The sequence below is a fragment of the Oenanthe melanoleuca genome, chromosome 9 (assembly GCF_029582105.1).
Source record: "Oenanthe melanoleuca isolate GR-GAL-2019-014 chromosome 9, OMel1.0, whole genome shotgun sequence".
Taxonomy (NCBI): Eukaryota; Metazoa; Chordata; class Aves; order Passeriformes; family Muscicapidae; genus Oenanthe; species Oenanthe melanoleuca.
Window position 1 is genome coordinate 326,390 of NC_079343.1, and position 13,485 is coordinate 339,874.

At 40.1% G+C, this 13,485-nt stretch overlaps 1 protein-coding gene across 1 annotated transcript in view; it reads right to left on the reverse strand.

Moving 5' to 3' along the window:
- The window catches only part of CLSTN2 (calsyntenin 2), a 301,241-nt gene that overhangs the window by 35,194 nt on the left and 252,562 nt on the right, over positions 1-13,485 (reverse strand). The window contains exons 7-8 of the mRNA XM_056498465.1: positions 13,079-13,327; positions 12,489-12,610 (exon numbers count right to left, since the gene is read on the reverse strand). Coding sequence (XP_056354440.1) covers positions 12,489-12,610; positions 13,079-13,327 — 371 coding nt within the window. The remainder of the gene's footprint in view (positions 1-12,488; positions 12,611-13,078; positions 13,328-13,485) is intronic.

The following is a 13,485-nucleotide window of genomic DNA, read 5'->3' on the forward strand; positions in this document are numbered from 1 at the left end:
TTTTTCCCTGGTTCCTAGAAGCATCCAACAACAGTTTTATTCAGTTTTCTTTCTAGAAACCCGGCTGAAATGCTAATACTCAAATGTTTAAAGGTTATATTTGACTCAGGCATCCTGACTGCCTGCTGCCAGTCAATTACTGAAACAACTGAGAGATGTGGCCACACTCCTGAAGGATCCTCAGGAACTGAGAAATTTTGTCTGTCTGAGTATCAAGAGGTTGCGTGAAGAAAAAGGAGGCTGCTCACTGTTCAAAACCAGATGATGCATCCTTCCCTTGCTGCTAGTGTCTGAACAAATAAAACATTTGGTTCAGGCAGCTTTTAGGATGTTATAAAGGAACAAAGAGTGGGATTAATTCAAACTAGACCCCAGAGACAAAGAAAACAGGGTAGCTGGGGCTTGTTTGCTTTGGAGGGCAAACACTTGTGCTCAGCTCAGAAAACACCTCCTGAAGAGAGCTCCTGTCTCCTCCTTCACACACAGTCTCATCTACACACATCACTCAGTTTGTCAAACAAAGGACTACACTCCCTTATCAATCCACATCCAACAGGACGTGTTATGTGCAGGCATTAATTCATTTACCATTCATCCAGAGTTGATGCCTCAGCTCTCAGCTGCCATCTGGGAAACACTGGGGTTCCCAGGCTGGTCTGCACACAGAAGAAAGCCCACCTGGATCCTGCCCGGGGCTGCAGACTTGTCCTTGGCTGGCTCTTTGAAGGCTCCCATCACTTGGCAAATCCCTCTTCAAAGGCTCTGATCTCTGAAGGAAGTGCTGAGACTGCTTGCAAGGGCTGCTTTAAACATGCTCAGCAAAGGCAGATGGAGCTGACATGGGTGTTAAACATCTCTCATGATTTCCACGTTTTGGGAGAGGTGATTTACTTGAAAGATTATTTGCTCTGTTGAAAGTGCAGAGAGCAAATCGGGGATGAAAGAATCCCTGCTCTTACACAAGTCTCACACTGAATTTAGAGGATCTCTCCAGGGAACCATGGGGGGAATCTCGTGCAGTCCAGACCCACTATTCTGGCAGGTCTGGATGCTGCAGCAGTCTGAGCTGGAGGAGCCACAGCAGAAAAGGCACAGCAGAAATAGGTGCTCCTTCCCCATACAGATTAGTCTGAGGTTTACTTCTATTCCAGCAGGCAATTAGGACATAATGCAGGGGAAAGCAAATGCTATTTTCCTTTCAATGCAGCTAAAAGGTGGCAATGACTCATACTTGGCTACCTTAATAATTTCTGTAAAGTGAAGAATGGTTGTGCGTCCATGCTGCTGTATTTATACATAGAGGTAAGACAGAGTATGATACAACCCAAATATGCATAGTCTCTTCAATGAAATGGAGACTTCTGGGACTTTAATTACAGAGCTGGCATTTAGCAGACTGATTATATGTTGTATACCATAGGAAGGTAATTAGTAATCAGTTGTATTTGTGACTTTTCCAGAGAATGCTGTTATTTTGTCAATATACAGCTTGCTTCTAGTACTAATCATGATCATGTTCTTAGTGCTTTTATGGGAGGAGACAAGTCAGCATTGAGGGTTTGCATCCCAGAGTAGCTCTGGGTTGAGGTTAGGGACATGAGACAAATAGATTGTGGCAAGACATTTTCAATATCAGTGTTGCACAAGCCCTTAAAGTTTTATGGATCTCATTAAAGTAATTGTTTAAAGGTTCAAACATTTATTTACGATTGAGCTAAAATTTTCCCAGTGAAACACTGTTTTGCTGATTGGTGAATGGGTGCTAAAATTATTATTGTTAGAAATAGGACAACAGGTTCTTCAGGTGAAAAAAAAAAAAAACAAAACACTTAAAAATATGCCTTTTAAGTTTTGCCAAACAGGTCAGGTGTTTGCCTTCAAAATTGTAAATTACTTTAAAAAAAGAAATCTGAATATTAAGGACAAAAATTCCAACATGCTTCTTTCAATTACAGACCCAGACCATGTCATATGGAAGTCCTATGTGACATGAAACAACTGTAACTACAGAAATAAGGACAATTGTGAATTATCTGCTAGCTGAGAGCTGTGTATTTCTGAAATCCAAACACAATTAGTCCATTTGGGCTAGGAAGTGACTGTCCAGGAAAGCAAGAGCAGCTCTGCTCTTGCAGGAAGGAATCCAAGAGTGACACTCAGCAATGTCTCTTATTATCTGAAGGCAACTGGACATTTCCTGTCACCTCTGTGCACACAGGACCATCAATGATCTCCTACTGCACTCATTCTAGAGTCAGATTAATACCATCATTTTATGTTTGAATTCTAATACACTTAACTCTTATCCCAGTTCTCCTTCTATTTACTTTAGCTGAGCACTGGGTGATAAGTTACTGCAAGAATTTTCATTAAATCAGCCACATTTGGTTAAATATTCATCATATAGAAAATGAAGGCTGAATTTGAAAGCTGGGTCTCTGTGCTGGCCACAGAATTACAGCAAACCCTCATTCGGGAGTGCATCCAAATCCAAGGATGGTAGCAGAGGTGCCTCAGGGAGAGCGGGCAAGAGGCCACTTAGAAAAGAATAAAAAGTGCCACACAGGCCATGCGTGCAATTACAGCAACAGTAAATTCCTCTGAACAGGTTTGAGTCCACAGGTTAATTGGAGTGAACAAACTGGAAGGGAAAAGACTGAATCAGTAATGAAAGGATCACTGTAAGATTGGAAAATAACTCAGTGAGACCCTGGACTCTGAGTAACTGCTTGAAAAAAATTTACTGCAGTAAAGTTCTGGAGTGTCTAGAATACCATTAGCTGTCCATTTGAAAGAACACTAAAGCAGGGGTAGGAAGAGCTGTGCAGAATCAGTCTGCAGCTTTTTGTCTGTTTTAAAGAAGTTGTGAGTAAATTAGAAATAGGAACTTCACAGATTGCTGTGAGGATGTTTTAAAATTGGAAGTTTGTTACAATACCCTACCAGAACTTAGTGCAACTTCTATGGAATAGTGATGCTTCTTTTGGGAAATTTTCTTGCTGGCTTGTTATGACTTTAATATGCAATTACTTAAAAAAATCTCTAAGACTAAAAAAAATCACAGCTATCAATAATACCAAAGAATGCCAAGAATTTTCCTGGAATTACAATTCAATAAACTTGCAATTTCTAACATTAAAGTTGCACTTAGAATTTCATTTGAAAACAATTTCTGCTAATGGAAATTCAAGTGAGGATCCTGCTTTTGCCTGCCCAGGAAGTTTCTTCTGTAGGGTTCATTGCCTGCTTATAAAGAATATGCAACTCTGAAATAGAAAAAGCTTTCAAGACATGAAATTATTCATACAGGATTTCCAATTCCCAGCCAGCACTAGTACTGCTACAAAACTGCAAGTGGATCCACAATTATTTGTAACCTAATCAGGTCGTAATTGCTAATGTGAGAATGGATAATGTTAAATTTTGAAGTTATCCTGCCTCTGCCAAAGCTCACAGATCCAAGCACAGTTTGAAGAGTACATTTCTAATTGGTGACATTGAACAGAAAACCTGCACAGTTACTGTGACCTTATTTAACAGCTGCTGTTTCTCCTTTATCCACACAGAGTGAACATCCATTGGTAAGGAAGCAGAGGTTTGGGATCTTGGCCAGTGCAGACTCACACCAGTGAACTCACATTGGCTCATTAGCTCTGCAGGCACCTAGTGCAGCCCTCAGGAACTTTTTACTTTCTGCAGCACATTAACACAGCAATAACATCAAAGTTCAATATGGCAAATAGATATCAATTCTTCTGAAAGGCCTGGTGAATGCCAGAAAATGTTTATAAATCTATGTCTTAAGAAAGTCAATAGCTTTAGAAAAGTAGAGCTCTTTATGAAAAGCGAAATGGATCTTTCTTCAAATTCATGTCAATCACGCATTTGGTTTACCCACCACAGTCACTGCTAATACATCCAGGGGCTCTGTAAATAAGAATATTGATTTTTGATGACCTAGGGAGGTGGTGCAGTGAGAACTGACAAATCCATAGTACAGCTAAATGGCTCCTATAGTCTTAGGTGGGGACTTGTTTATATGGCTACTTTCACATGACAAATGCCTGATATAAGTTTTATTAAACCACTGGCAACAATACTACTATATTTTTAGATTATTAGGCATGACTTAGAGAGTAATAGGTAAAGCTGGAAGGAATTTTAAGGGGATATATAAAGTGCTTCTCTCTTTGTGCCAAGGTTGCATGATGTACACCCACTAGAATTTCAATAATAAATATAAGAAAATAAAAATTTAGTGGTAAAGTATAAAAAGGGAAGATTAGGAGATCAAGTTCTTACTTGGTATAAGTAAATAGCTACATTAGAAAATGCAGCTTTCAAGTAAGAACCTTTTTATTTAAGGTACATTCACTTGTGGCAGTGACACAGGACACTTCACTGCAGTGGCAGGAAGAGTTTGCAAACTGATTTGCATGCAAGCTGTGAGCTGCTTTTGTAGCCTTGGAACTCGTAATGTGCAATACTGATTTTCAGAATGGGTTTCAAAAATATGGATGGTTTAATTACAACTTTAAATAATGAAATTGCTTAATCATGCTGACGGATAAAGCACCTGAAAAGCCTGATTATGTACTACAGCTGCAGCATGTCTTTGTGCTGTCATGCTGTAACTTCCAGGTGTCTTAGTAAATTAGATCAGTAGTTCACTCATGATGAAATAATTCTATTATAACCCACCTTTCTTGTTGCTAAATTGCATCAAGCAAATATGTCAGTTTAGCAACGCTGACTGTATTTAGGCAGCACCCTGTGTTTAGTTTTTAACTATAGACCTAGAAAGCTGCTCAGTTCTGCATTTTTGCATAATTTTTCATCATGTGCTTGAACATATGCCTTTCTAGGCTTTGACATTGTCAAGACACATCCCAGATGTTGAAGTAAATCCATGGAAAAACACTTTATTCCTGAACTGCAGACATCCAGAAACCTCTGCTCCAAGGCTGGAATAAACAGTTCACACACATGGACAAATGAATTTATATTTATTAATAACCCAACCTCTCTGTCTCCTAACGTGCCTTTGGAAGGATAAAGGTGTCAGTCCTACCTTTGTGAAATGCTTCAGACACCACCTGAAAGCCAACCTGCTCTTCTTTTAAGCTAAATTTCCTAAGGGGACTCAGGAAAGTGCCCAAGTAATGGATCCTGAACATTTCCAAACCAATTTGTGAATGTGTTGTACAAATTCTGGTGCACAGGTGATAAATTACAGACCATGTAAAAGAGAAATATTAGAAATAGCTGACAAATAAGAGAGCAAATGTGACTTCTCACCTTCAAATCATAGTTTGATTGGGAATTTCCATTCTAGGCTTTATATTTCTCAAGTTCCTAGAGTACTGTAAAACCAGGGCATTAAGACACTAATCCAGCTTGTTTAGGTGTATTATTAAATCTGTATCAAGATTTTCTCTAAGAAATGAAATTATTTTAAGGGCCTTCCCACAGGATGCTTTAAGAATGTTATACTTTTTATTATTTCATGGTGCTATAGACAATTTTAAGTTCCTTTTATTCTATGCAGAGTTTCCTTCCTTTTCTTTTTCCTACTTTGATCAAGAAATGGATGTCTTAGGGTCTAAGGGGTGTTTGGAACAGTTCTAGCTTCCCTTGGGAATGACCATAACTACACATGGGAAAAACAGTTGTCCATGTAAGACCCAAAGGACAGCACATAACAGGGATCATTTTCAGAAGGGTGAACCCAGCTCATTTAAAGTCTTGGGTCTTGAGAAATAGTAGCTGAGCATGAACAGGTGTGAAAATTCCATACCAGTATAATAAAGATGTAATAAAACAGGTCAGAAAATTGCAAATTGTAGAATAGGAACATGCAGAAAAATGTCCAAATAACTTCAAGCAAAAGCAAGTAGAGAAATTTTAAAATACTGATCTTGGTTGCTACTTCAGGTCATAGAAGCTTTACAGAAGCACATAGCAGTCACTGCATTTCACATCAGGCTGTAGCGCAGAAATCAGAAATCCACAAACCCACACCAGTTTGTAGGGAATACTTCAAAGGGGGCCCACGGGAACTTCTGTATGTCATAAAGCAAGTTCTGAACAGGCACTGTGACTGGTTTGTCAAGATTTTGTTATTATCAGTGGTAGAGCAGTTGATTTTAAAACTTATATTAAAACAAGCTTCTTTCAGCTGGGATCTCAAAGAATATTTTTGGCATTTATCATCACTGGTGACTCATCCTTGTTCCACCAAAAACCTTTTTGAAGCAAGACACTGAATAAATATTTGTCAAAATAGCATTTAAAGATGGAAAGTGGCAATAAAGTGTGTCAGAACAGACAGGGCTGTAATGGAAGGCACTTGAGGTGCCAGGAATGCCACAAAGACTTTTTAAATCCTGGAATTATTTCATCTCTTTTGCAGAATTAGTGATTCATTTATCATTTCTCTCCTACTGGCTCTGTAGGCAAACACCTCGCTGATTTGTTTCTGCAGTTTTATTAAAGGTGTATGCATAAAGCAGTGCAGGCCTGCATACCAATTTCTAAAGTAAGTGTTTAGGAACATAAGAAACTCTTTTGAGCTTCAAGTAATAGACAACTAAACTCCATCATAAAAAGGAAAGGAAAGGAAAGGAAAGGAAAGGAAAGGAAAGGAAAGGAAAGGAAAGGAAAGGAAAGGAAAGGAAAGGAAAGGAAAGGAAAGGAAAGGAAAGGAAAGGAAAGGAAAGGAAAGGAAAGGAAAGGAAAGGAAAGGAAAGGAAAGGAAAGGAAAGGAAAGGAAAGGAAAGGAAAGGAAAGGAAAGGAAAGGAAAGGAAAGGAAAGGAAAGGAAAGGAAAGGAAAGGAAAGGAAAGGAAAGGAAAGGAAAGGAAAGGAAAGGAAAGGAAAGGAAAGGAAAGGAAAGGAAAGGAAAGGAAAGGGAAAGGAAAGGAAAGGAAAGGAAAGGAAAGGAAAGGAAAGGAAAGGAAAGGAAAGGAAAGGAAAGGAAAGGAAAGGAAAGGAAAGGAAAGGAAAGGAAAGGAAAGGAAAGGAAAGGAAAGGAAAGGAAAGGAAAGGAAAGGAAAGGAAAGGAAAGGAAAGGAAAGGAAAGGAAAGGAAAGGAAAGGAAAGGAAAGGAAAGGAAAGGAAAGGAAAGGAAAGGAAAGGAAAGGAAAGGAAAGGAAAGGAAAGGAAAGGAAAGGAAAGGAAAGGAAAGGAAAGGAAAGGAAAGGAAAGGAAAGGAAAGGAAAGGAAAGGAAAGGAAAGGAAAGGAAAGGAAAGGAAAGGAAAGGAAAGGAAAGGAAAGGAAAGGAAAGGAAAGGAAAGGAAAGGAAAGGAAAGGAAAGGAAAGGAAAGGAAAGGAAAGGAAAGGAAAGGAAAGGAAAGGAAAGGAAAGGAAAGGAAAGGAAAGGAAAGGAAAGGAAAGGAAAGGAAAGGAAAGGAAAGGAAAGGAAAGAAAAGAAAAGAAAAGAAAAGAAAAGAAAAGAAAAGAAAAGAAAAGAAAAGAAAAGAAAAGACTTCAAATAGAGCATCATGTTGGAAAGGATGGGAGTGGCAAGCTTGAGGGCTTTTACCTAGAGGAGAAATTTCATACACAGAGATGAAGGAGACTTACAGCAGCCTGTCTCTGTGTGTACCCTCGCCCCTCCTGGACAGAGATTACTGCATACCTTCCCTAAGTATTCACTTGTTTTCTCTCTCTCTGAATCTCTGAATCACTCACAGCTTTCATTATATGAAGGGTGCTCTTCTCAAAACTGAATGCACACAAATAACAATTCTAGACAATGTCTAATAACCCAACATAAAAGAACAACTTCCACGCATAAACCCTGTTATTTGATGTAAATACCTACTTTAAAAATATAAAAAAGAGTCCAGATATGAAATCAATTTCACTTTACCCTTTTACTATGTAACTTAAATTCCTTTGAAAGTCAGTTCCTGCTCTCCCATGTCCTTGAGCAGGTGCTGATTTTGAAAAAGGAGCTGGGAGTGAAGGGCTTGACTGGGCACAACTGTTTCCTCCAGGGGAAGCCCCTGGTGTGTGTGGCCACCGAAGTGGTGAAGTGCAAATCCTTCAGGAGCTCTGTGCACACACAGACAAAATGCACCCCATTTAGATAGAGATAAACCTTCTCCTGTTAGTTCCTGTTAGAAAATGAATTGTTTTGGGTTTTTCACAATGAAAAGCACTGCAGGTTAATTCTGGATTATTCAAAGCAATTAATCTCATCTTAGTAAAATACCAGTAACTTTCAGCATGTTTATCTGGTTTTTGCTGACTTAGAATGACTCCACATCATGCACTGCATTCCCTGTTTTTACTGGGATCAACAGAAATTTTTCCTATGGGATGAAGACTGTTTGCAGCATGGGAACATAAAATGATGTTGTGCTGTGAAAAAAGTACATGAAAAATCTGGCTCAGTCACCTTCTCCCACTAAAAAAGTCTTGCTATCTGGAGAAGAAAAAATACCTTTCAGCTTGATTGTCCTCATATTTATATGAAAAGTGCAATACTGTGCTGAACAGAGTGTGAAATACACAATCCTATTAAATGTTATGGATTCCACTATCACCAAAGGCTTGAATGCCTTGGTTCATCATTAAAACTAAAATTTTGATTTGGTTCACAGCTTTTTACGAAAGTCAAAGAAACAGTTTTAATATTTTATATATTGTTCTTAGATGGCCCAAATGCATATTTGGTTGCCTAAATAATTCACTTAAAATCACCTATGTTCCTACCCATTTGAGACAATTAGATGATAATTTAGATGCCTTTTACTGACTTCGGTAACAAAACTTTTTTAATAAGTTCTTGGGTTTAAAAAGTATCTAATACTTAAAGTATGAGATAAGAAATGAACATAAATGTTGACAAACACATCATGATATTCAATTTAAACTTTTGAAAGGGAAACTCAGTAAGAAGGTAATGATTCTGAAACAAAGGAAACACCTGGGCTTATAAGGAAATGGGAGTAAGTAAAAGGAAGGAACCTCGTCTACCCGGGCATCCATTGCAGTTTTCATTACTCAGTTTTACAGACTGGACACTGATTTTCTTTAAGATTGCTCTTTCCACACCTTTTCTTCCAGAATACTGCTAATGGATTCTCTCACAACTAAGACATTTAATTTGCAAAATAAAAGAAGTGGGAAAAATCCCAAACTATCCACATTTCTTTTTTCCCTTGTTTCTTATACATAACAGCAAGACTGATACCTGTGATTATCAGCACCTCTTGCAGAAGTCCTGTGTCAGCAGGTCACTGGTAAAGGCATGTCTGCCCAGGGCTGTGGCACTCTCAGATCAGTGCAGTAAGTGAAAAATTCTTCTAGCAAAGGCCATTAATGGAACAAATAAACTGAAAGCCACACTGGAAATAAAGCCTTAGGTTTATGAACTGACTTAAAGACACCATCCTCCCAGAGCTAATCTGGCAGACAGTGTCATGTGCAGGTTCCAGGCACTTCTTGTGCAAGGCTGTCATGGTGTTGAGAGGCCCCAGATGCACTGCTCAGGTGCAGCTGTATAAAATGTTTCATGGAACCCTGTTATCCAAGCAGGATGGAGCCTGCAGCTAAGGTGTGTGCCATACTCACCCACCACAGAAGGAGATCTAGACCATTAAATTAAACCTGGAATGACAATAAGCTCACATTCCTGGTCACTGCCCTGAAAGAATGAGGAGTCTCATGGAGTAGATAGAGCCCAGAGCTCTATCTATGGTATCATAAATTTTACTGCTCTGTAGTGAGAGTGATAAATGATTTCACCAGTTCAAGCTTCATCCTCTTCCAAGGTCACTGGATTCCTCTCAGCAAAAACAATCTCTAGATTGTTGCGCTCATAAAGTGAGCTCAGCAATAAAGTGCTCTGCCACATTTTCCTCTACTCTGGCTGTGCTTGGGACCAAGCCCTTGCAGAGTCATTTCTGCCCTGTCCTGGCGGCAGAGCCCTGTCCCACAGGGCAAGCAGGGGAGCAGGGACAGCAGCTGTGCACAGCTCCACTCTCAGGCTTTTCTTAACAAAACAAAAGCAACAGGGAATTGGAGGGTCACTACAGAATGAACTGTTCTGAATGTGAGATTCCAGAGATATGTCAGGATCTAAATATGCAAATAATCAACTTAATCTGCTCCTGAAAGTCTCGCTCAGCTTCTTTTCATATTGAGTAGGATCCTAACGTGTTTTATGATGTGGTTTTAAAATATCCTGTGGTTTCTAAGATACACTACTCTGGGTATACACTTAGAAGAAGGCATCATCTTACTACATTATAGTGACAATTTCTCACTGCCTTGTCTTCAAAACCATGCAAGTTCCTTCCTGGCCCATTATTCACATATGTTTTATTTTCAGTTTCTTTTAATTTACTCTACCATATAGGCCAGATGGAGCATGAAGAAGAGAATAAGGCAGCAATTTTTATGAGGTCCCTTCATGACAAAATTTACAACGTATCACCATGACAATATAAATTTATCTTCATGAAAGTCTGGGCACACAACCCATAACAAACTTTATTTATACTTTAATCTTACTTTCTTTTTCAGCTATAAACAACAGCTGAAAATATAGTGTGGAAATCAATTGACAGCAGCTGAATGAAAGGAAATTAATCAAGTGACCTAAAAAAATATTTTCTGTCTCTAGTTTCCATCATGTAGGAGTTTTCAGTAGTAGTTAGGAAGGTTCATGGCCAAGTTACAAGAGTCACACACAATTTTCATTTATTGAGAGGACACTGGCTCTCTCTCATTGTAAAGACACAGAAGTTGATTGCACTCAATTTTCAAAATCAAAATATTTCCCAAAAAACTTTGCATTATCATTAATTTAGATGTTTAGGACAGAGTTTAGAAATACAAGTTCATCTTCAGCACTCAGAATAGCATTATCTGAGGTGGTATCAGTCACTCCTGACTTGCAATCTTCAATATGATTTAATTTCAATTTGTTTTGAGACACTGTCAGATTTCATATTGACTACAGCACAAACTGATTCCAGACTGGTTAGTGTAAATGCAAAGTGAGTGCTAAGACCACCACAGGCTTTCTTACTGCACTCATCTGATAAACACTATGGAGATCTCATTTTTATATGCATTTAGGAGGTGAATAAGAAAAGTAAACATTCCTATACCTACATCTTCAATGGCACAGTTTGTACTCAGAGATAAGAAGAAACTCGCTTTGAAAATATAGTCCTTTGCTGAAGTCTGTCTTCTTTCATCCATATGATCCTTATCCTGCCTAGAATTAATAAATCTATGAAAGGCAACTCTTATCTCTTTAATAATAATTTTCTTGCAATATACTCTTAATAATAAGGCAAAATTACACAGAGCACAGCAGATGAAAGAAAAGCTCGGCAGATTGGATTTACAATATAATAGAAGTGCCTTTCTGTGTGTCAGCATACTCTTTACTGAAAAGGTTTCCATCACTCCCATTGTGCTGATAAAGCAGATTTTAAAAAATGATAAATGAAAAACTTTTAGGGAACTATATACAATGTCACTCTCTCTACTGCCAAAGGATATAAACCTCTACTTACCATTTAAAGTGGCTCAATAAAAAAAAGAAAAAAAACCAAAAACAGACTACTGCATAAAATGACTTGACAAAGTTAACTCACGTCTCTCTTTTTATGTGAATCCTAATTAGAGTTGTAACAACTGCAAGTTGCAGGGTAGTTGCAAGAGATTTCAGACAGACTCTAGACAGACTCCAGACAGAGTCTGGACAGCTGCTCTGGGATCTGGGAGGTTCCCTGGGCTGTCTAGAGGGGCTGAGGAGGAGGGATCAGGATCTGGGATCAAGGATCTGAGTGATTTCCTGTGCTCTCTAAAGAGCTGAGAAGGAGGGATATGGGATGGGGGATCAGAGATGGGGGATCTGGGTGGCTCCCTGTGCTGTCTAAAGGGCTGAGGAGGAGGGATCAGGGACCAGGGATCTGGGTGGAAGGAAGTGGGTGGCTCCCTGCGCTCTCTGAGGATCAGGGATGGGATGTGGGTGGTTCTCTGTGCTCTCTGAGGATCAGGGATGGGATGTGGGTGGCTCCCTGTGCTCTCTGAGGATCAGGGATGGGATGTGGGTGGTTCCCTGCGCTTTCTGAGGATCAGGGATGGGATGTGGGTGGCTCCCTGTGCTCTCTGAGGATCAGGGATGGGATGTGGGTGGCTCCCTGTGCTCTCTGAGAATCAGGGATGGGATGTGGGTGGTTCCCTGTGCTCTCTGAGGATCAGGGATGGGATGTGGGTGGCTCCCTGTGCTCTCTGAGAATCAGGGATGGGATGTGGGTGGTTCCCTGCGCTCTCTGAGGATCAGGGATGGGATGTGGGTGGTTCCCTGCGCTTTCTGAGGATCAGGGATGGGATGTGGGTGGTTCCCTGAGCTGTCTAAAGGGCTGAGGATCAGGGATGGGATGTGGCTGGTTCCCTGCACTCTCCAGGGGGCTGAGGAGGAGGGGGGGTCCCGGATGGCCCGGGCAGCAGGAGGGTACCTGGTCGAGCTTCCAGTGGAACTCGGCGGGGCGGAAGGTGTCGGCCTGGTCGAAGTCCTTGCGCAGCAGGAAGACGAGGCGGCAGTTGTGCACGTACAGCGCGTAGTGGTGCCGGTTCATCTCTGTGGGAACACACCCAGCTCAGCCCCACGCACAGCCTGCCTCCTGCCAGGCTCTCACACTGACAGCAAAGCCACAGAAACCCCCAAGAACGGAGCTTTCTCAGGGATCACTGCGGCTCTTCCTGAATTATCGGCTTTGTTCATGGAATCGTCCTGTCCCAGCTAATAAAGCAAACCCAAATGCATATTTTGTCTAACTAGTTTCCCTGAAGAATCTAAATCGTGAACAAATTAAACATAATTTAGCTCTTTTATCCATCAATTCCTGTGAAATCTCTAGCTATGTTATTCCAGCTGTGTTTGAAATGTAGGTAGTCATTGGGCCTCTCAATAAGCTCTCAATTCAGCAATGTTTGGAGTGGCACCATCTGAGATTAGTTTTTCCTCAAACCAAATTAAATGAGAGATGGCGACACTACTGCTGTTGATACTCCCTTTGCATAACATTTTTTCCAAATACAGACTCACCTGTCTTGTCAGAGTTGCAGAGAATAGTCTCCTTCTCAGCTCTTAATCCAGGACTAGGTCCATGTTTCATCCACAGAGTGATGGTGAATTGATCAGTTAAATTTTTTGGGACTATTCCATCTGGGATTTTGGCTCCTTGCTTTCCATCAAATTTAAAAATGATGTCATTGCTATCCATGAGGAGCCCAGCTGTCCAGTTGGTTGTTGCACTGGGAGATGGTAACAGGTCAATGGCACCTGAGGAAGCTCCTGCAAATCACATACAATAAACAACACAATAAGAGACCAATGAAAAAAGCTGTGAAGATTAATTTAATATAGGCCAGGGTTCTGATTAATTTAGACTATTTTACTACCCAAATGGTCCTACCAGCCTCAATGCCAAATCACTGAAATGTTATAAAATA